The sequence below is a fragment of the Lycorma delicatula genome, chromosome 3 (genome assembly GCF_047948215.1).
Source record: "Lycorma delicatula isolate Av1 chromosome 3, ASM4794821v1, whole genome shotgun sequence".
Lineage (NCBI taxonomy): Eukaryota > Metazoa > Arthropoda > Insecta > Hemiptera > Fulgoridae > Lycorma > Lycorma delicatula.
Window position 1 is genome coordinate 50,833,649 of NC_134457.1, and position 26,888 is coordinate 50,860,536.

At 29.7% G+C, this 26,888-nt stretch overlaps 1 protein-coding gene and 1 long non-coding RNA gene across 2 annotated transcripts in view; one reads left to right on the top strand and one right to left on the bottom strand.

Annotated features, from left to right (window-relative positions):
* LOC142321587 (multiple PDZ domain protein-like) overlaps positions 1–26,888 on the bottom strand; it is a 1,133,813-nt gene that overhangs the window by 620,300 nt on the left and 486,625 nt on the right. The window contains exons 26-28 of the mRNA XM_075359801.1: positions 20,871–21,044; positions 20,085–20,276; positions 9,752–9,842 (exon numbers count right to left, since the gene is read on the bottom strand). Of these exons, the coding sequence (XP_075215916.1) occupies positions 9,752–9,842; positions 20,085–20,276; positions 20,871–21,044 (457 nt within the window). The remainder of the gene's footprint in view (positions 1–9,751; positions 9,843–20,084; positions 20,277–20,870; positions 21,045–26,888) is intronic.
* On the top strand, positions 363–22,184 carry LOC142321588 (uncharacterized). Its single transcript, XR_012755668.1, has 4 exons — positions 363–467; positions 2,009–2,061; positions 20,107–20,278; positions 21,985–22,184. It is a non-coding gene; the product is annotated as an uncharacterized LOC142321588 (long non-coding RNA).

The following is a 26,888-nucleotide window of genomic DNA, read 5'->3' on the forward strand; positions in this document are numbered from 1 at the left end:
TTCATTGATATTTTTATTTATTAATGTCCGCTTTTATTTATTTATCTATTTTGGGTTTTTTATTTATGTATGTTATAAAGAAACTGATGATTGTTTAAATACGTAATTTTTCTTTATAAAAACCAGTATATTTATGATGGTTCGCATTTTTGCGTGTTTCGAACGTACGAATTCATATTATATAAAATTCACCAACAGATTGAAACTTATATCAGATTTAGCTTATTTGGAGTCGACTAATTAACGATTGACAAATGCATGAAAATACTCTTCGCGTAACAAAGAGAACAAACGTGCCCACGATTTAATATGTTTTGTTAGTTATAATAAGCTGCTTAATATAAATTTCATCTGTGTATCTCATTTCTGAATAAAAATGACAAAAACCTTGTGTTTTAATTCATTATTTTAAATTTTCTTTATATTTTTCAGAAATGAAATACAGTTTTAAATATTTACCGATTAACGTAAGTTGAAGTTCTGTTTTTTATTATTTTTTCGTTTAAGAGTAAGAAAGATCTATTTTCTGGGGGCTTAAACGTTTTAACCTTGTCGTTTGGTTTTACTTATCGTTGTTTCAGTTTAAATGTTGTAATCCGCAGTTGATGGACTGCTGGAAGCTCTTTTCTCTCAATTCGTCTAGTTTACTAGAAGTTTAACAAATGCATTCCTCTTCTGTTATGTGTGTGTATGAGTACGCCCGCGTGCGCGTGTTCGTGTTTATAGTATAGCGATATATTGATCCCACTTTTTAAAAAGATTTCAGCAGATTTTTTCAACATTTTAATATTTTTTCTGAAAAATTAAAAAAATAAATAATAATTAAAATTATTATTATTCATTTTTTATAAATCCATTTATTTTATTCATAAATTTACTTAATCCAAAAATGGAAAATATAAAATGATAAGTTAACATGTTTTGAATAAAATAATCTCTGGTTCAATTCCAAGTGAAAGATTGGCATTTTATCCTTGTTGTATACCTTTGTGCGTGCGTGCAATATATATATATATATATATATATATATATATATATAATTAAATTCTGCTGGCATTTTTAAGTGATTTTAATACATGTTATAAGCTAATTGTCATGCAGAAGTTCAAAAATGCATAGAAACAGCTTTAAGCAAATATACAAGTGAGCTAACAGTTCCATGCATTATAATTTAAAATCATGTACTTAAATTCCAATTACTTGACAGTTTAGGGATAAAAAACTACAGAGGTTTTTTTTTTTATTAAACATTTTTAATTTTGGATTTTAATGAAATTAATTAAATTTTTTTTTCAATGTTTACTCATGGTAATCGTGATCTTTGATTACCATATCTTCTTAAGGATATGCTTAAGTTGATTGCGTGTATTGTATTAAAACCCAGATGTTACAATATCACCAATAAAACATTTTCAATTTTCAACAACAAATTGTAACTTCTTATATAAGAATTTTACAGATACAGATGAGATGCATCATACAATTAAATAATCAATTTCTTTCATTACTGTTCTAAATAAATTTTAAACCTATAGGGCTGGTCAAAATCAGCTAATTTTCAAAGTTGAGAGTTCTACGGTTTGCGTCTTTGCAAGGGTAGTTGCTTTTATGTGAATTTGAATGCTAGATTATGGATACCATTGTTCTTTGGAGGTAGATTTCAATTAACTACATGTCTCAGGAGTGGTCAACCTGAGTCTGTTCCAGACTACATGTTTACCAATACATTTACACTTACACTGAACTACATTTGCAGCTACATTAGGCCTGATGTATTGATAGCAGTAATTCCATTTGCATATATACACACACACACCCAAACCCAGCATTAGCTGGAAAACTGGTTAGAGATATATAAATTTTAAATATCAACTACTATGGCCATTAGCCACTAATGAATGACAACAACATGCAGTGAAATTGAAATTCTGAATGTTATTTAATATCAATGATGTGTAGGTTCCAGTTGTTAGCATTTTATATTTACATTAAAACTTTTAACTTTTAGGATGCTGCTGCCTGAGACATTCCAGATTTTACAGAATCATCAGGTCATAAGAGGTATAGTTCAGTAGCTTCATATTAAATCTACATCGTAAGATTAATATAACTTTTCGTGATGACAGACCCAAAAGAAAACCCAGTTGAAATAAAAAAATTAATAATTTATTTCTGTTACTTTTAGTTAAATATAATTTTAAATGATGTTTATATCTCACTCTTATTTCATCATAATCCTCAAACCGGTTTAATTATTTGTCACGATATAATAACTTAAAAACACTCTCTGCAAAAAAACATTATTTTTATAATTGGCAGACAGTTTATGACTCAGTCAAGAAATACAAAGTTGATTCAGAACTTTGAGTATGCCTTGCACCCTCAAATCCTGACTCTGAACCCTCTAGCTGTTTGGAAAGTGAAGGAATATATTCTAGAAAAAATGTTTGTCTTATAAAGAATAAGAATGTAAGACCATAAACTGTTAAATAAACAGCACGTAATTTTTTATGTAGAGTCTGTATTTTGAGAATAATGTCATGATAGTGTTAATCAGCTTAACATGGATATTTATTGAAAAGAAATAAGAATATTTAATATTAATATTTAATAATTATTAGGAACAACTTAATACTCATATTTTATATTTAATTCTTAATTGGAATAGAAATTTCATTTCTTTATTTCAAATGAACTTTATTTTTTGAACTGCTCTAGTACAAAGGAAATAATAAACCTCAATTTTTTTTTTGCAAACTTTCTGATTCAGAATTTGTAAATCATTTGTTTAATCAGAAGATAACCAGACTGTGGAACTGATACTGCTATAAACTACAGTCAGTGGAATATCCGGAACATTAAAAAATCCTAGTAATGCAATTTTACCTCATTTCTGGCATAAAAATTCAGAAATTGTCCTAAACCTAACATATGATCTACGCAAGTTTAACCATAGAAGACTGAAGAAATCAGAGGAAATACAATCTGATCTCTATTCCTGTAAAACATTCCTCTTTGGCATGTACAGAACTACCTACCAGATGTTAAAATATTATGACATCATACTTTATAGTAATAAAGAAATTCATAATTTGAGTTAGTATAGAATAATGAATCTTAGGTAAACTTCAAAATACAAATATATAAATACCAATTCCCAAGAACACAGCTATAGAGTTTGATAAGAAGAAAGTTTTAAGATCTGATACAACAAAAATAAAGGGGAAAATTCACTGAACGAATAAACTGCAGCCCTTTTTTATTTAAAGAACTAAGATGAATAAATGAAACCCTTCTACAAATCTTATTTAGGTCAACAGAGACTACCTAGGCAATAAAGATTGTAAATAACTTGCTTTTATGTACAATACATTCCATGAATGCTAATCTCAGATCTAATGCTAATCACAAGGTGCATTCTAATGGTAGTGAAACATCAGTACTATCAGTTGTAAATTAAAATCTCAAAGTTACATACATGTACAGTAATCATCAAAATAGATTTCTGTAACTGCAATGAATCACTGAATTTTCCTTTGTACTGTTCCTGTTACATCAGAAACCATTATCAGATCATTCAAATTATTTTCATTGTATAACTAAATATTTTATATAAACAGTGTAACTATAAAAGCCCTTCACATAAAATTTTATTTAAATAATTCTAAAACACAAATACTTCATTAATAAAAAAATAATATATAAACTGGTTATATAAGATTTATCAGCTTAACAGTACTAAAAAGGTTTAATAGTTCTTAAAGGTATAAAAATAAAAAATAAATGAGTTAAATACTTTTTTTAAATTATAATGAGGAATTTTTTTTACAAATATTTAACAGTTAAGTTTTGTATAATCTTCACTGTTGATTTAATTTTTGTATAGCCTTCCAGGATTTTCCAGGCAACTATTTTTACAGCCAATTCAGATTAAAAATTTTCTAATTTTAAATCTGTTTTGCACTTCATATTTTGTGTCCAAGTTGGAAATATGAAACATAGAAATTTTTTAATTTATTTAAGTGATTTGGGGAATGTTAAAATAAAAATAATCAGCTAATTTATTTCTGATCACACTAACGAAAAGTTAATAGCGGCCTTGCATAAGGACTGATAGAACAGATGTCTGTTCTTCCCTTTCAAACTTCTTCTTTTGATTAGAAAAAAATTTACTGAATTTCTTCTTCTTTTTTAAATTATGTATTTTTTTCTAAAAGAGAAAACAAAAAATTGTACTTTTTATTAAAAAAAAAAAAAATTTATTATTTTACCAATTTTGCCTCACTAGAGTTTTAGTATAAATATTAGATGATTTTTTATTATTATTTCACATGAAAAGTTATTCAAAATATTATGATTAACTGGTGTGATCCTTTTTTCCACATAATACAGAATAGTATTCAGCCTAAGAAGGAAAGGTCTTACTATGCTTCCTTGCATTTTATAATAAATTACCTACATAAAAGATTTATCTTTCTTTATTAATCAATTTATTTATTAAGATCAAATAAAAGATTTTCCCTTCTTAAAATATAATATTCTTTTGATGAGTTTTTAAATGACATTAGTAACATAAACATAATTTTTCTGCATTTTCGCTTAATGTGCCCATTTCAATAAAGGACAAAATATTTCTTAAATTTCTGAGTGAATTAAAAAATTTTTATTTTTTTTTATTTTTTACTATTTATTTATTGTCTTCACATATTTGTATCAAAATTGGTGATAAATGTATTATTTATATATACATATATATATATATATATATATATATATATATATATATATATATATATAGTGATATTACTCTGGTTAAAGTTTTCTTACAAATTTCCTTGATATTTTTAAATGATGTTGGTATAGTTCCTTCTGTTACTTGTGAAAGAGCACACCCAGTCTTCACTAATATGGTATGTATAAATTCAATATTGAAAATTTAAATAAAGGTGTACTGAATTTAAGGTAGTGAACAATTAGTTCCCATTCACAAATTTATTATTTTATTTTATTTACTAATAACACAAATTAAAAAATTGAAAACTGATATGATTTGTCAAAGACGGTGCATTAATGTGTATACTATACGAACTCAACATCCAGGCAGATGGAATTACCTAATTATCTTTATAGAATTTTTTTTTTATAAACTGTTATTTATATAGTTGCAATATGAATGACATATGGGTAACATAATGGCTATTTGTTACCATATCTAAAGGACTTTGCTTTAAAAACAACTACAGTGAATTATATACATTTTTACAGTTAATAGATTATAGAACACACGTTTAGAAAATGTTTACATTCTGTATTATATATATTTACAGTTTCTTTTATAAATGTTATTGTGCTTATATAAATGTTTTCATTTGTCTTATTTTAATTTATTTTTCAATTCTAACTAATTGGAATGAAGATTTATTTAAGTATTCATAATATTATAGCAAAAATTGAATGAATTAATGTTTAAAACTATTGTAAGCATAAATTTTAAGATCAGACTACCAAATAATATTGAATTACACAGAAAAACTAATATAAAACAGATTATGCTCAAATTGAAAATATAAATAATTATAACTGATTAGAAATTGAAATAAGAGAGCATGAATGAAAGAGAAAGCAAGGAAAAGCCCAGCTGCATTACAGTCTGTGTAGTTTTGCACTGTTAATAAGGTTATGTGTCTAGTAGATGACTGCTTCTATTGTTTGTAGCTAAAAATAACCTTCTAATGATTCTTCACAACCATAGGTAACATATATATCTTTCATTAGCTATGTTGTTAATTTAATATCACATTATGGTTATCAATATAATATGTTTATATTGAATTTGTTTACTTTCTTAAGTAATAATTTACTATTTCACAATTTCAAAAAGGCTTTTCTTCAAAAAATCATACACCAACATACAGCTATAAAGCATTTTAAAAATAAGTAGGTTAATAAGGTCAAAAATTAAACCTAACAGAAGGTATTGCAACTTAAAAAAAAATAATAATTTAAGAATTCATAAAATGTTATTTAATATCATGAAAGATCAATTAAGTGATGGAAAAATTAATAATAAATATATATTTTAATTTTAACAAAATGGGAATAATTAAAAAAAAAACAAAAAAAAAAAAAAAAAAAAAAAAAAAACAGCAAATGAAAATATATATGTACAGTATATATAAACTTGTCTAAATAACTGTAAACAGAATTGGAAAGAAACAAATTATAAAAAGGATTGTTTTATTTTCTATAGCTCTTCAATACTGAATTATTTCAGTTTAACAAGAGCTAAACCAGACCACTCATATATTTTGTACACAATACCTACAACCTTATCAATTACAAACAGACATGATGTGTTATTTATACTCGTATAAAATACAAAACAAACTACACATACATATTCCTACAGTATGCATGGGTGTGTTTGTGTGTGTGTTTTAGTATTCTTTTTAATATATTCCTATTTTTTATTATTTTTTTTTTAAAATAAACTAACAAAAATAATAAACGATTTTGCTTTTGTAGAAATCAAACATAAAAAGAACAAGCTCAGTAGTTGCTTGATAATAAAAATATTTTTTTAAAAGTATTTTATATTCTCAAAAGAAAAAATGATTTATATGTTAGTTGCTTAAAAGATTTCATACCAGTAATAATTGTTCCTTGTATGTAATAGTATCATACAATAAAATAAGTACATAAAATGCTTACAGCCAATGAATAATAATCTGGATTAAATAAATAAAAAGCATACTTAAAATGTCCTAATCAGATAAAATTTAACTGCTAAACAATAATCCCATTTATAGATCAAATTTATTTATCCAAATTTATCCAAATCTATTTGACAAAAGAAGAAAATAGGTCGTTTTACAAATATAAAACACCCAATTCAGAAGAAAAATGTAATAAAAATTAAAAGTTAAATACTTAAACTATTTGTTCAATATCTAATTCTAGATTTGATCTGATAAAAGAACAAGCAGCTACACCCATCTGATAGAGTAGTGGTCATGTACTACCAAAATCTATCCATAGAAATAGTAAATATTATTCCTATTAAAACATTGATTACATCAAGTACAAGCAAACTATAATTTTAATTAATTTTACAGAAGATTTTTTGATTATACGCAGAAAGGAGTTTTGATTATATGCATAAAGAATCATTTAGTCAAAATAATAAATACTTTTAAAAAATTGTTTTAAATTTATATTCTTTAATCTTTTTCAGTTGAAGTTTAGGAATCCAGAAAGACTAATGACAAAAAATGTTTTCCTCCAAACAGAAGGTTAAAAGATTTTCCTCATTAAATGATCTTCTGATCTACTAACATGCAAATTTTACGTGCTTAGTTAATTTTTCAATTTAATTGTTTTGTTTAAATGCATCCAAAATAATAAACTTAAAAAGAGGTTGTTAAAAGTGAATTACTTCTACTAGCACAAATTTTAAATTATTAATAAGTAGAATACATTTAAAGCATGAAAATTAAATCATTGTGCAAGTTTCATTACAGTCAGTTCTGCTGTTGCAGATAATTCAACTCATAAAACAGTGCAAAATGGGATAATCTGAAAATATGCTTTTTAAAATTAATGACAAAAAATATTGTACAGTTATCAATGTGTTGTTAAATTTTATATACTATTTTCTATACATGAAACTTCAATAAATATTAATTTTATAGCACACAGGAGACCTACCTGAATGATTGTCAAAACTGAAGGGAATTCAGGAGTACTCAAATTGCTTCAACTCCATTCATTTTTTCACTTACATCAAAAGCAGAAGATTTTTTGAAAGTGTACAGTTAGAAAGTGACGGAGTATTTGAATTTTAGTTAACAGAAGATGCTAAAGGCATCCTGAGGCATGACAAGGCATCCCAAACTTCCTCGAAATCTTTTTTCTAAATTCTTGAGTGCAGAATGTCTTTTGTAACAGAACAGAATCTGGATGGACTCAAATTTAGTTTGTAGCATCAAGGCTTTAACTTGTTCTCAGAAGTAGGGCACTTTAAAAATGATGGATTACAATAATTTAATTTTTAAAGATTAAAAGAGGCGGCCGATGGAGGAAAGGGGGACCTGAACTTCTACAGTGACATTATAGAAGTGAAGTGAAACTTCAGTGTTTCAAACTTGCCCTTGAAAACAGATTACTTTTTGAAAGAGAAAGATATGAAAATCCCAATACTTAACTATTATTAGAGGGTGACTAGGGAAACTATAAGGCATAGAGGCTACTAAAGACTCTTTAAAACTTCCAATACTGTAATCTTTTTAACCTACCCTCAAAAATAGAAAAAAAAAAAACACTGAACAGTAGGCAATATTCCATTCTCCATTATGATTTAATCCAAGGGAATTCAAACAATGTGAAATTATTTAGAACTTTACTGCCCATACAAGCAGAAAATTAAGAAAAAAGTGATTTGATGTAATACTTTAATACTTACTTACATAGAAGGATTATGGGACGTACGAACACCTTCTAACTATAACAATAAAGTAGAAAAGAGAATCCCCAGGAAGAGAGATCTGAGAGATAAAGGAAGCCGAATATTTTTGACATCATTATGAATTATGCTTGTATCAAAAGTACATTTTTCAATAAATAATGGTTCAAATATAGCAAAATCACATTTTTGTTAAAAAAACTTAGGTAAGCCAGGGGATTCATAATGCCTGAGAGTGCAGAAAGGCCCAGAACCCATATAAATACTGAGTTTTTTTATTGGTTTCTGGGGGAAGCATTTTTTAAAGATGTTCAATGTGGTAAATATGTCTGTCGCTGTCTTACATGCATGAGAATAAGCAATGAATAATTTTTAATATGGTGCGTTTTTTCTTGCCTTACTAAATAACATAAGACTCCATTGGATGTGCATTTTTTTTTTAATAGCAATCTTTCAAGTTTTGATAAACAATCATCCTTTCAAGTTTTTCTGCAAAAATTAGGATAATTATATTAATTAATTATAATAAATCTAATGATTAATTTTTTCCAAACTGCTTTATTAAATTAATAATAAATCATATAAATTATTTAAAACTGTAATTTTGTGTATATAAATAAAAACTGTTATCCATAAATTTTTGAAGCTTTATTTTTATAAAAATATTACTTTTCTAGCAACAGTGTAAAATTTAAATTTCACAATTATTCAGTACATTTGGAATTATGGAAGTTTAATGACAAAACTTTCTTAATTATTACTTTGGACTTTTATTTCATTATTTTAGAGTAACTGATATTACAATAACTGGAATAGTTTATAAAAGGTGTTAAAAATAACCGCCCCCAACATCAATACAATACTGCACACGTTTCAATTCATTTTCTAACACTTTAACCAGCTGATGTACTGAAATGTCTGATATGCTGTTAGTCTGGTTTTATCTTCGTCAATCATGCATAGTTTGTAGTGATACACTGCTTGTTTTGCTGCCCCCCTCCCATGAAAGTAATTTGGGGAAGTCAGATCAGGTGATTGTGCAGGCCACAAACCAACTCCTCTAAATGATTCTTTCACCAAAGACATTTCATAAAATGTCACTGACCTGTTAGCTATGTGCGCCATCTTGTTGGAACAGACTGTGATATATGATATATATATATGTGTGTGTGTGTGTGTGTGTATGTGTGTCCAGTTCAAAAACATTTACAAAATATGCATACTAACCATAAATGCAAAAATATCGATAAATTATACTATAATGAAAATTTATAACATCATTTAACTTACTTGCTGTATAGCCAAAGTCATCCTCTTCTTCAGGATCTGCTTCAATTTCTTCTTTTGTTCGTTTTACATTGCCAGCACTAGCTCGTGATATCTAAAAAACAAAAAAAAAACCATAAAAAATAACTTTGTTTAACTAAAGTAGAATAAAAACTAATGTCATAAGAGATAGATATAAACGTACTGAATGAATAAATTTTTTAATTAAAAACAAGTTTTGGCGAAATAATCTAGTAGTGTAATTTGTCACTTAATAAAAAGTTACAGATTTATTAAACGTTTACAACATTAATATCACGATAAAATATGATTTATATAGTATATTGTTTGAAAACATCCAACCACTACCATATGTAACTAAAATATTGAATTCAGTAATTTTTTTCAATAGAAACACTAACCTTCATTTTTATGAGGTTCATGTATATAAATAAATATATTCAAATGATTCATGAACATACTGACCATTGTGTTAATAAAACTTAATATTATATGAAATATAAATCACCAAAACACAGTAATTATATAAGTTAAACTTACCATATTAATCTCCAATAACTAGTTTTGGTGGTATCATAATAATATTTATAAAAAGATAAGATTTAGAGCATTCAATATACAAAAAACAATAAAAATAAACTCAAAAAAGAAGTATATGAAATAAAATACACAGCAATATTTTATAGTTTTGATGGAGAAATTATAGAAAAAATTTATAAAAAGCAACATACAAAATATCAAGATAATTATACTAAAATATAACAGCAAAATGATAACACAAAGATTAATAATAGTTTAAACCTAAAATACCACAAATAAAATAATAGAAAAAATTATTAACATATATGATAAAATTAAATATAAAAAGGCATACCCAGAGGCTATTTGGAAAGTAATTTCTGATTTGTTACTAAGAAAACACCAACTGATAAAAAAGCAATTTATTAAATACATCTTACAGCTACGTTTTTACATATATGCAGTCCAAATTACTGATTCTTGTCATATCTATAAACAAGTTTTTGAATACACTCATCATAAAACTCTGCTACCTGTGAATTAAGCCAGGTATAATACCGTTTTTCAACTCCTTGTCATTTTCAAAACGCTGCATCACTAATAATTTCTTCATTTTTGGGAAAAGGTGATAATCATTGGGAGCCAAATCAGCTGTATGGAAGAAGGTTAAACAAATCCCATTTGAAACTATCAATTTGGTGCTGAATATGATACTGCAGTATTTGGATTAGCATTGTCATGAAGAAAACTGATGCCTGAACTCAGCATGCTGCATCATTTGTTTTCTGTGGCCTTCTCAATTTCTTCAACGTCTCACAGTAAGTTTCAGCATAAACTGTCGTGCCTCTTTCCATAAAATCAACCAAGATCACACCTTTACAGTCCCAAAAAACCTGATGCCATCAGCTTTTTTGAAGAAAGTATTTGACAGGCCTTTATGGGTTTTTGATTGAGCTTTTGTTTCCACATTAAATCTAACCCATGTCCCATCACCTGTTATGATACGGTCAAGGAATTCATCCTTCTTGTTACTGGTAATGGTGAAGGAAGGTTAGTGCTGACCCCATCCTCTTTTTTCTGTGTTTGTTAAAAAGAAGCTTAGGTACCCAGTGAGCACAAAATTTGTGAAAACCTAACATACTAGATACAATTTCATGCAGCACTGTTGTAGATGATGATGGTTTGTCTGAGATAATTGAGAGTTGACCACTTCTTTCACTGTCATGAATGTTTGTTCGACCTTCCCAAAACATACATCGCCATTGTCTTACTATACTGTCACTCATATTCCTCATACACTGCACAAAGTTCATGATGAATTCCAGCAGCTGATAAGTTTTTTGGGTTAAGGAAATGGATGATGGCATCCACTTCAAAGTTGGCGGGATTTTCTATGACAACAACCATTTTGAATGAGAGTTTTAAAGGAACAAAAAAGCGAGTGATATTTCCTATAATACTAGTAAAATCACACTTAACCCAGCTATTCAACTGTGTAGAATTGCCCTTCATTCTGCACAAAATTCCCACTCCTACTCTTTGCGCAATAGTGAGGACTGGAAGTTAATTTCCGAATAGTCCTCGGAAAACTAAATAGTTACATTATAAAATATTTTTAAAATAATAATAATAAAAACAGTAAGAGAGGAATACAAGTAAGGAGAATATACAAAATTAAATGCAATGAATGTAACATGTATATATATTGGTAAAACTAATAGACCATTTAAAAAAACATTTACAGAAAATTACTCTACAAAAACAAAAAAAGAGGTATATCTAATGTAGCTGACCATTTATTGAAATGCAAACATAGTATTACAGATTGCAAAAATAATTTAGAGATTTTGGAGATATGTAATAATGATAAAAAATTAATATACTCGACAAATATTACATTTATAAATACGAGTGACGTTCACTAATTAATGAGACAAACTGATGTAAAGAAAAAAACGGTTCATTCAATGACAATGAAACTTTTTGAGGGTCAAGTTGGCATCTTTGGGAACACTTTAATCAGCTGTTCAATCATAATCAATTCTAAAAATAACCTCTTCTATGGGTTTTAGAATGTCAGCCCCACTTGAAATGTATATGCCAGAAGAGCAACGTTCAGTGACAAGATTTTTGATACCAGAAGATGTGAAACTGGTAGAAATTTACTCAAGAATGTTGAAACAGTATGGTGAAAAGTGTTTAAACTGCAGTAACATGTATAAGTGGGTGGAACAGTTTAATTTGGACAGAACAAGTGTAACTAATCTCCATCGCTCTGGAAGACCAGTTGAAGTCTCAACTACCACTCTGCAGTTGCACAAATGATCTTATTTGTGAAGACAGGTGGGCCAAAATTTCCCAAATTACCAGTTTGTGTAATATTAGTATTGGAACTGTGCATTCAATCATTCATGAAGTGCTGAATTATTGCAAAATGTATTCGAGATGAGTTCCAAGACAGCTGAATCAAGCCCATAATGACTCTTGGATTCACATATTTTCTGAGCTCAAAGAACGGTTTGAAGCAGAAAGTAATGACTTTCTAGATCATATAATAACTGTGATGAACGTGGGTACACAATTTCGAGCCCAAATCCAAATGGCAAAGTCTTGAGTAGAAATATCTACCCAAAATTGATTTGATTTGATTTGCAGACCAAAAAAAAAATCAAAAACTAATGCATCAGCTGGTAAAGTGATATTGACGGTCTTCTGGGACTTGTAAGGCCCAATTTTTTGTGACTATTCAGAAGAACAATGTACTGCGAACAATGGACTATTCTAACATGCTCCAACAAAAAATGAGACCCACGATAAGGTGAAAACGTTAGGGTGCTCTCTCAAATTATGTGATTCTCTTGCATGACAATACTGCTCCTACATCGCTCAGAGAAAGGAGAAATGTTCAAGAAGTTGGGTTGAGAGGTGTTGGCACACTCCTCCTTACAGCCCAAACCTTGCCTTGTTCATCTGATTGGTCTGTTCAAAGACTTTTTGCGTGGAAAGAAGTTTGACGACAAGAGAAAGAGAAAGAGGAAGAGAGAAAGAGATACACGAATGGTTCAAACAGCAAGTTAAAGACTTCTACTTCTAATAGATATAGAATTTAATATAAACTGAAGATGGGATGATACCATGAAAACTAATTATTGGAAATAAATATGATAAATTTACTTATCAAATTACTGTGTTTTGATGGTTTATATTTCATATAATATTAAATATGTATGTAGTTTAAATATGTATGTATGTATATTAAATGTGTATGTATGTTTAACGCTGGATTACCATAAAAAAAAAAGATTCTTTCTAAAAGGAAGACTAATTAAATATTTAATATTTGTACTCTACAATGACAATGAATAATTTTTAAAATGTTAATTACTTTTGACTATCTTTAATCACAAATAATCTCAAATATGAGGAGATCATATGGTCACTACAATTCATTGTTGATGATTAGCTGATGGTTCAAACTCATTATATATGATTACAACTAGAAGACACATGTAATGAAAAAGTGTTTTTTTTTCCAAACATGTCTTAACAAATTATGTACAACAGTTTTCTTTTTAAATTAAAGATTCATAAAACTAACTCCCTATTTTTGTTTATAAGTTTGTTTTTTTTAACAGTAAAAAAATCATCATAATGCTGTAATAAATAGATTGATAAAAAAGTAGAAGCATAATTTTGGGATGGATTCTCCATAAGAAACTGCCAAAGCCATATTATTTACTGCTTAAGAGTAAATAAACACACAAGGCATGATCAGAAACAGTAAATTAAACAGATCCAATTGTAAAATTTTGCTGTTCTTATGGTAATGGCAATAAGAGCTGATAATAATCAAAAAAGGCTTAATGTAGTTGATTATTTTAATATGTGATTTTATTTATTTTGCCCCTTTTGTAGTATTATACAAGGGTTATTTTTTTTTCAAGGTCCGATCGGTCACAAAATTAAAACCACAGTGAAAATAAAAAAATTTTTATTTGTAACAAGTACTTACATAGTTACCCTATTTCTCTACATAGTTGCCACTCTGATTTAGACATTTGTCGTAGCGTGGTACCAACTTTCCAATACCATCGTCATAGAACGGAGCCGCCTGTATTTTCAGCCATGTTTCTACACTGGTCTGCAGCTCGATGTCTGTGCCAAAATGTTGTCCTCCTAGCCAGCGTTTCATGTGAGCAAAGAGGTGAAAATCGAATGGAGCCAAGTCCAGGCTGTATGGTGGTTGATCAAACACTTCTCAACAAAAACGCTGCAGGAGCTTCTTTGTTACAGCTGCAGTGTGCGGCCGAGCATTGTCATGGAGAAAGACAATGCCTGATGACAACATTCCTCTCCGCTTATTCTGAATTGCCCTTCGTAGACGTATTACCCTTCATAGAAATTGTGAATCGACTATTTTCTCAAATTGCCTCATCCATTCGCTCAACGAGATCATCGGTTGACACTCGCTTCCTTTCCTGACTGCCTGCATCATGAACATCTGCACGTCCTGCTTTAAAGTTCCTGCACCATTGTCGCACTATGCTGTCACTCATTGAAGTTTCACCGTACACATAACTTATTCGTCTATGAATTTCAGCTGCATTACACCCCTAAGCCTGAAGAAATCAAATTACCGTACGCACTTCACACTTGGCAGGAGATGCTATTGTTGAAGACATGTTTATGTAATAGCTGCGTGTTCAGAACTAAACGAAGTGATGCGGCGTAATTGAAGGCCATACTAGAGACGCTTCACAACACATATGCGCAAAGGTTCATCTGATTTTTGTGCGGGTTTTTATTTCGCAACTGATCGGACCTTGAAAAAAACCCTCGTACTTTAATTTTTGTATAGTTATGATCAGGTTTATAAATCTAACAGAATCTCAAACTGATCAAGGTATTTTCTTATTTAATGAAGAAGGTAGCAGTGGTGTATGAGTGTAGTATTTCATGCTGTTACCATAATAATGCTGTTTCACGCTGTCAAAATAATCTCAGGAAAACATTATTTTTATTTATCTATCCCTCACTGATGTCTGATACAGTTTTTTTGATCTGACACATACAAATCCACGCTGGTAATTAAACTAGAGACAAATTAATAAGAAACTGGCCACAACACTAATCAAAAGACAAGGTACTGACATGTTCTTGTGATGATACAAACAATTATTTTTTTCATATGTGTATGTACGTATGTTATATATATGCCGTATTATATGTAATCATTGATCATTTAAATTATCAATTATGACGGATAATTATTTTTGTTAAAGCCACAAGTTAATTTTTTTTAAATTTGTATATTTTCAACAAAATAAAAAATAAATATAAACTCAAAAAATAAATTTTAACCCATAAATATAATTATATCTAACCAAACAGTAAGAAGACTAACATGATCAGGACCAAACACCTTTACACTTGCAAATAAACTATTACCCACCACATACTAGAAGGCCAGTTAAAACTTAACTTTGCTAGGGAATACATTGGTCAGACATCTACAAACAGAAGTTAACAAAAACTGAAATATTCTTTTTATTTATAGCCTATGGATGAGTGCAAGAGGACAACAAAATAATTAATGAAGATTTGTTGGCAGTATTATTTCTGCATACCAATTTATAAAAGGATCCATAAAGTTTTGGGAGTGATGTAATTGATGATACCTAAACAGATCTTAAGGTGCAACAAAATAAAATGGTATTCACTGATGCACAAATGACAGCCAGCTGTGTTTTGATCCATTTATCAGAATTCAGTTAATTCTTAGGCATGATAATGCCCAATCAAATATCCTTATAATGAATATATTTTTAGTGTTATAATATCTCAAAGTGGATTTTAATGCCATGATAAAAATTATTGTTTGGTACATACTTAAAGAAAGTGTTAAAATGGCAAATATCCTTAACTGGAAGAAATAATAGAAGCATTATCTAATACTCTTAATGGAGATAAATATTCATGAGGAATAAATGTTATATTCAGATTCAAAAGTTTTTAAAATTATACAAGTAGAACGAAAATAGTAGCTAGTTGTCAACATTTATTTAAACATTCTCAAATGAGTTTCTACAAATGGTTGCAAAAAACACAAAAATATTGAAAAGAGTCCATTATTTCAAAATATTTTTTCATGTTAAGCTAAATTAAATATATTGGCTGGGAGATGTTATGAGAGAATGAGAGAAAAATTGATCAAAGTAATGTTAGAAAGATCAGTAGAAAGTCCAAAGAGGAAGCAAAAGATTAAAAATGACAGATAATCAAAATACAATCAACAGCTATTAAGAACTCAAAAATGAAGCTGAAAATAGAAGAATATGGAGATGTATATTATATTCTTCATTAAAAAAAGATTAATTATAATATTATTAAAACAAGTGGTGATAAGTAATGCACAGTTAGCTGTTGTCATAAAGTGAGTGCTTGCTATATCAATATGTTTAAAGCAATATGCACTGACTGAACTTTATTAGCCAAAAAAAGTGAAGTGTAGTGGCATTCTTTATACACAAGCCTTCGTGCAATTCAAGACGAAAGTGTCGCTTAAAACTTAACTGTACACTGTTTTTTAAGAAATAAAAAATTGTAAGAACTAAATTTTATACGTTTGGTGGATTCACTATGTATTGACAAATATACAAATATCTTCATCATCTAAAAATTGAATTAACAAACATTTATTTACAGTAAAAAATGTACAAACATTATATTAGAACACTGTAATACTGTACTTGACACACAAGTACCTGAATACATGTGGTATCTTCAGACTAAAGGATTGTATGAATTTCACCACCTGATTGGTTAACATTATAACAAAAATGAAAATTATAAATAAACCGTGCAGACAATATTGGAATGTGCTACCTGTACAGGCATATGTATAACAATACATTTACAGTTTAATATATAAGAGGTGCTACCCAAAAGTTCGGGGAATTTGAATTTCACGCGCGAACCATTGCTGGTATGACCTGCTGCTGCTAGATGTGGCTAACAGTACTCTTTGTGAATCACTGTTCCAACAGCTGTGACAGTGAGAGGCTGCATTGTTGACTTCCGTGAGGTTGTGTAACGTTGTGTTTTACTGCTTTGGCGAAGTTCTAAATGGCAGATTTTAAAGAGCAAAAAACCTGCATCAAATTTTGCTTCATGCTTAAAAAAACTGGTGCAGCAACCCATCGCATGCTTGTGGAAACATTTGGTGACAATGCTGTGAGTAAAAGTAAACCTCTTTTGTGGTACAAAAGATTCAAAGATGGGCGAACAACAGTCGATGACAATGAGCGTTCAGGAAGACCATTAACGAGTGCAACACCGGAAAACATCACGAAAGTGCAAGAGGCTGTTGTTGCAGATCGAAGACAAACAATCTATGATGCTTGTGCAATTGTACAAATGTCATATGGGTCCATGCAACACATCTTGTTGGACAATTTGAACATGAGACGCATTGCTGCAAAATTTGTACCAAGACTACTGCACAGCGACCAGAAACAAAATCGCGTAGCTGTCTGTAGTGAATTGAAAAATTCAGCAAGAGATGACCCTAACTTCATCTCCAACATCATAACCAGTGATGAGACATGGGTGTACAGGTATGAGCCTGAAACTAAGCAGCAGTTGTCGCAGTGGAAGTCGCCAAGTTCATCACGGCCAAATAAAGCACGCCAAGTTTGCAGCAATGTGAAGTCCATGATGATTGTTTTTTCGACATCAAAGGCATTATCCATGAGGAATTTGTTCCTCTTGGTCAAACTGTCAATGGGATGCTCTATTGTGAAGTTTTGAAGCGGTTACGTGAAAGCATTAGGCACAAACGTTCAGATCTGTGGGGTAACAACAGCTGGGTTCATCAGCACCATGACAATGCACCCGTGCACACATGGTTAGCCATTTGGAATTTCTTGGCTTCCAAAAAAGTAGTGATTCCCCACCCACCCTATTAGCCTGACCTTGCCCCGTGCGACTTTTTTTCTCTTTTTGAAAATAAAATTTCAATTGAAAGGCCGTCGTTTTAACACAATTGAAGAGATTCTGGAAGAAACGCAAAACGTGCTTCGAACACTTACACCTGCAGACTTCCAGGGATGCACGGAATCATGGGAAAAACGCTAGGATCACTGTATCAATGCCCAAGGGGATTACTTTGAAGGAGACAGTGTAAATTATAAGTTATGGTAAGCTATTTTATTTTTATGGTAAAATTCCTCTAACTTTTGGGTAACACCTCGAATATATAGACTAGGTCTGTTCATAAAATAACTGAACTTTATTTTTTAAATCTTTATTATTAATCTTACAAATTATTGTTCCTTGTCCGCTTTAAAGTACTCCTCAGTGTGTCCCTATTCACAGATTTTTCCCAGCGGTGTTTTTACTTTGTGAAGCAGTCCTGGATAGCTTCAATTGAAAAGGTCGTTAGAGTCTATGATGAATTTGCTTTAATGTCATCAATAGTCTCAAAACGCGCCCATTCATCACTGATTTTAATTTCAGAAATAAATAAAAAATTACAACTTTGACAAGTAGGGAGGTAAGGGAGGATAATCATCTGATTTTTGGTACAAAACTGATGAATTACAAAGCTGAATGTGCAAACGCATTATCGTAGTGAATGAATATACGGGTGCATTGTTGTGGTGAAGGAATATGCAGGTGCAATGTTGTGGTGAAGGAACCATGAGTTGTCTCACCTCAACTCTGGTCTTTTTTGTGGATTTTTTGACATAACCATTGTAAAACCCCTTGATAGTATGCACGGTTTATTTTTTCACCTTGAGGCAAGAATTCAAAATGCACAATTCCATTAAAATCGAAAAAAACAGGGAGCATCACTTTGACATTGGATCGAGAATGACAAGCTTTCTTTGGGTGTGGAGATCTTTTGCCAATCCGTTGTGGTGATTGAACTTTTGTCTCAATGTCGTAGCTGTAAACCCAGTTTCATCTCCTATTATGATCCTTTGCATAAATGTTTCATTGCCGTCGGCTTGTTCAGGATGTTGCCGACAAACATCCACTTAATGTTCTTTCACTGTTTGGTCATCAAACGAGGAACAAACTTTGCTGCAACTCGAAGCATGTTCAATTTTTCAGTCAAAATGTCATGGCATGATCCAATTGAGATGCTAAAATCTTCTGCAAGTTCTCTGACAGTCAATCGGCGATTTGCACACACCAGATAGTTGATTTTCTGAACATGGGTGTCATCAGTTGAAGTCGAAGGCCTTCCTGGTTGGGGTCATCTTCAATTGACTCAATACCACTTTTAAATCATGAAAACCATTCATAATATTGTGCATGACCCTGAGCATCATTTCCGTAAGCTTGTTTCAAAAGTTAAAATGTTTCTGTGAAAGTTTTCCCCAGGTTCAAGCAAAATTTTACGTTGTATCATTGCTCCCAAAAATTACTACTAACACTTAAACACATTGCACTCAAATTACAATAACACAAAAAATAAACGAGATATTAACAATCCAAGAATATGTGGTTACAGAGGAGGTTATGCAGAATACAATGCTGCCAACTGCACATCACCAAATATCTTCACTGCCGCATAATTAAAAATGTTTGGTTATTTTCTGGTTAAATTTATATATATATATAAATTTAAATTTATTAATTAATATTATATATATTACAAATATGTAAAAGGAAATATTTGCATATACAGAATATTTACAATTAACCAAACATTACTAAAAATGTTTGATGAAAACAGTTAATCAAGGATTAAACTTTAAAATTTTAAGTTAAAAATAAATACTCAACAAAACAAGAAAAAATTACTTACTTCAACACCTTTTTTTGTGTAGATACGACCTTCTAAATCTCTAACATCTTCTTCATCATCATCACTATCTTCACTTTCAGAAGAATATTTTGTTCGTCTTGGTGGTGGCGGTGCTGGAGCTTGAGCTTTAACAGAGTTTAGTCGACTAGAGGTCACACCAATACTCTGTCGACGTTCATCAGATATACCTTCCTGTAAAAAAATATACATACAAAATTAAATATATATTTTATTATTAAAATTTTTTATATATATATCTATACTATGATATAAAGAAGAAGAGGGTTTTTGTTTGTTCAGGACAAACAAAAAAACTACTTGATCAATCATAACCAAATTTTAAGAATTAAAAATTTAATTTAATTAAAATTTGGGTTGTTTTTAAACCTCACGTGCACAATCCAAAGGCTTTTTTCAGAGACAGAAAAAAAATCATAAAATGTAAAATCAAAATTAACAACCCAATAAAATATCCAGGTAATTTTTAGTATTTAAAAGAAGTGAACTAATAAGAAGATGCATTTTTTACATTCCAGTAGGTGAGAAACCATAAATTATGCAATAAGAAACAGTAAAAACAAAAAAAAAAATGTTTACTTAGGAAGAGACCTGATGGCTTTACCCTCAGTTATGTTGCTGGAAATTAATGTAATCAGAATTATCAGATTGTGAAAATATTTCCTGAATTGGAACATTCAAAAGGTTTAGATCATCCAGAAGGCAGTTCCTTTACAACTGTGTTAATTTCTCAAAGAATGAAAATAAGTACTAGAACCTGGTAAATACCTGTATCAGTTCAGGAGTAGGTGTTCTTGGTGAAGGTATTGGATATGGAGTAGTCTTATAAAGCTCTCCAAGAGGTGATGGAGATGGTGGTGCTGGTGCTCGACGTTTAGAATTTTGTCTTTTTCCTAAATCATCCCCTAAACCACCTGCTTCATCAGATGATCCATCTACACTCTGTAATAAAAGTTAAATAATTTTAACAACATGGAATAACTACAACTGAAAAACTGTTATCAACATATAGTAAGAAGTTTATTAATGAAATTAAACATAATTCAGTGTCTTATCTATATTATCACAAATCAAATTTATCACAATGAAGATCACAAATAATAAAAATGTTATTTTTGTTACATATACAGAATAAAGGATTTTCAATAAGTAGTTAAAAATGTTTTCTATAAATAGAAATAATAAAAAATTTATAAACGCCACTCATTACTAAAAGAAAAGAAAATATTCAGTGATAAAAATGAGAACAGTAATCACAATCGGAAAGAAATAAAGAAAATTATACAATGAAAAATGTATAATATAAATTTTATATGTAATTTATAAAACTAATGTTGTGCACAAATAAAAAACAGAAACTTGCAAAAGCAGAATACTGAAAGCAAGCATCAAATTACTAGCAATAGCTTTAGAAAAGTTAACACAGGTTGATTTAGTCAGTTACAAACTAACATTATTCCTCAAACTATTGTATGAGCTTGTGAATGATTCTGATAATAAAACAGAAAAATAAATCAATAAAGTAAGTTAAAAATAAATGATAGAACTAAAAAATAGAGGGAAAATGCATTCTTTAACTATGAAAAATTGTTATTATTTTTTAAAATAATAGTATTCCCAAGTCCTCAAAATCAATATTTAATGGAGCAATTCCTTAATGACATGCTATAACTTATATGTATATCTGATATAGCATATTTATCTGATATAACTTTTATATATATATATATATATATATATATATATATATCTCAGGAAAAAAAAATGAATTTAATTTATTCTTTTAACTTGTAATAATTTCTAATGTAATTATACCATAACTACTAACAAACATTTAAGTACTGGAATTAAAAATCTGAAATTTTCTTCTTTACTTTTTTAGGAATGATTATCATTAACAGCAAACAGTATGAATCTGATGAAATAACAGCAGAATTGGTTAAACGTTTGGACAGAAATACAATAAATATTTTAAAAGAATGTTTTAATGCTATGTATGCTACGAGGCTCGGCTGATAAATTTTGCACATATATGCGTAGCATGGGATGAAGAGATATTGGAATGAAATAAAAAATGAATAAAAGTACAATACCTTAATTACAAAGTGCAATATTTATTTTTCAATATAATTCCTGTTTACATTGATACAATTTTTTCGCAATGTTTGACATGTTTTTGCATTCTGTCACTGAAAAATTCTGGCGATCTTTCTTGGAACCAAGAGGCCACAGCTTTTTTCACCTCATTGGTAGTAGTGTGAACCTTTGAAATCCCTCTTGAAATGAGGGAAGAAGTGGAAGTCACATGGAGCCAAATCTGGCGAATATGGTGGATACGGAATATGCTCAAACTTCAGCTTGCGGAGAGCCATCAGAGAGTTTGCACGGTACTCATCATGCACAGATTTTACAGTAACCCAATTTCTTGATAAGGTCTACTGATTCTTTAGATATGCCTAACTGAATAGTGATGTGTTGCTGGGTGATTCGTCGGTCACTTTGAAGCAAATCATTCACTTCCTTTCGATGTTTCTTGTCAGTCACAGAAACTGGTTATCTGCTGCGAGGTGCATCTTCAATTGTCGCTTTACCAGCTTCACATTTGTGAAATTTCAAGACCCACTTATTCACAGAACTCTTGTCAATAGTTTCACTATCGTAAATTGCTTTTAAACGATGAAAAATATTCGTAGGATTCACATTTTCTGCTGTTAAAAATTTAATCACTGTACGCTGTTTTAACCGTGTTGACATATTGGCTGTATTCAACTCCATTTTAACTGCTACTGAAAACAAACCAGTAAACAGATTTCAATGCATTATCACAGGTTTGTAGAGGGGGATTTTAGCTATCATGTGCTGCCACGCCCAACTCTATAGTACCTTTTGTCTCCAAGTAGCACACTATTGTGCAAAATTTATCACCCAAGCATCTTATTAAAATAATAAAGTCATGGTTCATTTCTACATCTGTAACAATTCCAAAGAAGGCAAATAAAAAGAATCCTATAAGCACAGTATTACTTTAATAGATTGTATATCTAATAATAAAGATATTTATCAAAATATAAAAACATTTATAAAGAACTAGAGAAAGGTACAACCTAATACACCTACAGTTTTGGAAAAGCTTCCAGAAGAAGAAATGTTTAATGAAAATAATCTATTTCAAAGTTACCTTGTTATAATCAGGATATATAGCTGATTTTGAAAAGATGTTTGACAAGATACATCATGAACAATTGTGAAAAATTCTTAAAAACTAGCAACTGAAGAGCAAAGATAAAGGTATTACCCTGAATTGGAATAAAAGAACCCAAGATCAGAATTAACAGTTGTTAAACAGAGATTAATATATATCAAGGAGTTTGGAAAGGGTGTATTTTATCGCCTTCCGTTCAACATATATAGCAGTTTATTTCTCAAGAGGGTCTTTCAGAATAAATGTGTAATACTAAAAATAAAACAATTACTAACATATGCATGGCTGTATGAAAAAATGTTATGGAATTAGAATGATCTTAATATATGGATAAGTATGATCTTAAATTAATTTTACAAGGCTGAAATTCATGGTAATAAAATTCTACAGAAGACTAAAAATGAATATTAGAAGCTTGTCAATTGAAAGAATAACATCATCAGCATTCATGGCTATTATATTGTATTGTAATTCAAGGCATTGTATTTTATATTATTGTGTTTAGTATCCTGTTGTGTAGGATTCACCAAATTAAAATCTATAAAGATGAACATTTTGAAACACTTGTTACCAATATTAACTCTTAACATAAAATGAAAAAAAAAACCACTCAAAAACTGTTTATATAACAAATGTTACTTAAAATCTAAAACTAGATGTCCATTTCATTGTTAAATAATAACCACCAGTAAACACAGAAGGAAATAGTATTAAAAGAGAAAACCCAAACAGAATATTTAAATACAGTAAATATCGTTTATAGTGACGTCCAAAGGACTGACGATTTTAGGTCATTATAACCGACAGTCACAATAACTGATGTTTAGGTAGCTTAGTGGTTTTACTTTAATACGCCATCTAAACGGGTATTGTAGAAAAATAATAATAATTACCATTAAAAACAATAATAATTTATTTCCACAATAAAATAATATAAAACAACAAAAATTTGCAATAATAAATGCAAATGCAGTAGAATAAAAGAAGACAGAAAAAAATTGTAAAAATTACTTTACAATAATAAATTTGTTAAGCATGGCCTGTTGTAAAGAGCATATAAATTGTACAAACAAAGGTCATAAAGATCATTTTCCTAAACGTGTATACATAATAACCATAATTATGATTAACACAACTTTATTGATATACTCAACTACACCAATAATATACATAATACTAATATTTTAGAAAAATAACATATATATTTAAATAATAAATTAATAAACTAAAAATTACTTTTTCGGTAAAAAGTTGGTTATTTTGCTTTGTTTCAGACAATTTGTGTTGTAATACAGTTTTTGGAGGTTCTTTTGTAAATTAAGTCAAACACTCTTGTTTCTTCATTAGAAATTTCTGTAAAATTGAGAAACCGGCAAACAGTTTTCATTGCTGCTAAAACTTCTGGAAGATTTGGCAGGGTTGATATCTTCATTGTTGTTGCTATCGTTCATTACCTTCATTGTCATTACCTATATCCCCATCTACTTCTGCTAGTACTGAAGCTACTAAAGCTTCATCTGTTACAGTTTCATGCATTTCTAAATCTGTCAACCTCTTGTCTTCAAACAATGCATTTGACAACAATTAGTTTTACAGATATTGCCCCATCCCGCTAAAGATTCTTCTTTGCATGCGACTTCTTTATTTTAAAGAAGTAAAATAAACTGCTTTTTCACCTTTACCACAGGCTGGATTTTCACCAACCAGTGGTAAAAATCCTGCACGTCAAAAGCAATTTTTCACAGTCAACGGAGAAACTTCATTCCATGATCTTTCTAACATAATTATAGCATCCACAATAGTTACTTGTATTTTATTTTTTTAATGTAAATCCTGTATCATTTGTAAAATTAGGTGTTTTTGTACTGGACTTTTACCAACTTGATCATGTCTTGATCAAAGGACAGTAAGACTGCCGTTGTCTTTGGTGGTAAGAACACTAACTTTATACACAAAAGATTTTCAGCTTGTGGATGAGCAAGACAAATGTCAATGAACAGCAGTATTTTGTCATTTTCAATCTTTAATTCTCGGTTCCATTTTCATAACCAAGATGTAAAGATGTCATCCAAGCTTTCTTGTTACTTTCGTGCATAATAGAAAGCGATTTTATATTTTTAAAACATTAGGGTTTAACACTTTTTCCTAGCCAGAAGTTTTTTTATCAGTTCCAGTCATATTTATAGCAATTAATACTGTTAGTCTTTGTTTTGATAATTTCCCCTGAACACATTTTGTCTTTAAACCAAAGGGTTCTTTCTGGCATCAGTTTAAAAAAAAGATGGATTCATCAGCATTACAGATTCTTTCATCTGAATAGCCCTCTTTAATTTTGGCCAAATTGTTTCTAGCCATTTTTCTGATACACTGGTTGGATCAGCTGTGCCCTCGCCGACTATTCTCCCTGACACAATATTGTGATTCTGACAGAACCGTTGTATCCAAGCTGAAGTTATATCACATGGTTTAGCAAATTTTTCAGAAAAATTCTTCACTTTAGTTTGCAATATAGAGCCGCTAATAGGGATATCACTAGCCCTCTGGTATTTAAACCATTTTAACAGTGATTGGTCTACAACATTATGTTGACTAGGCTGTAATTTTTTTGATTTCATACAATTTGTTTCAAAATTTTTCTTAATTTTTTCACGGTTCTTCCATATCACCAATATTGTCAAATGATCTATGTCTAATTCTTGGGCAATGTCCTTATTAGTTTCACCATTCAATAAGGGCCAGATAATGTGCACCTCTTCCTCTATCATGAATGTTTTTCATGAATGTGGCTGTTGCAGTTTACAATAATTCAGTAGAGGAAGAAGGTAAGAAAAACAAGAACAATAATATATATGCAGGTAAAAAGGAAAAGGTGACTCATTTTAACCGTCAAAATATTTCTATAGCTACAATGTAGATATACTACGTTACTGACAACTCACTTCCATCCATTATTATACGCGAGAAAATGTTGCATTGCAGTAGAAAAAATAAGTCATAATAACCAATATGTCACTACAATCAACGTAATTATAAACAATATACATACTTTAATTATGTATTAACAGCATACCAAACCAACCAAGAGACAAGTTTTTGGTCACTGTATCCAATATGTCATTATATTCAATGTTACTATAAATGATACCTACTGTAATAACAAAGAAATAATAATGAATATTAAATAAGCAATAAACAATTAATAGAAACTTAAATTAATACTATAAAATTATTAGTATAAAATTAATACTTCTTAGTCCTTAAAGAATAAAACCAGAAAATAAAAAAACTACTATCATTTATGGTAAAACAAACCAAAACCACAAAATTAGCTAAAAACCCATCAAAATAACTGAAAAACTGGTAAGATAAACCTTCCAACTCACTGTACTTTTAATAAAATTCTTCTCTCTGTGATAAGCTTTTAAACGAACGCAACAGAAAGCTTTTAAACGAATCGCTTTTTGGCCGGGTTTGCTCAGTAGGCCATTACATTAAAAGCTGGTGTCTTATGTTGCACAAGAAGAAAAGAATTACTAGTATTAGCTATCAGTGTGTAGCTTTTCTGAAAACTACTTTAACAACTT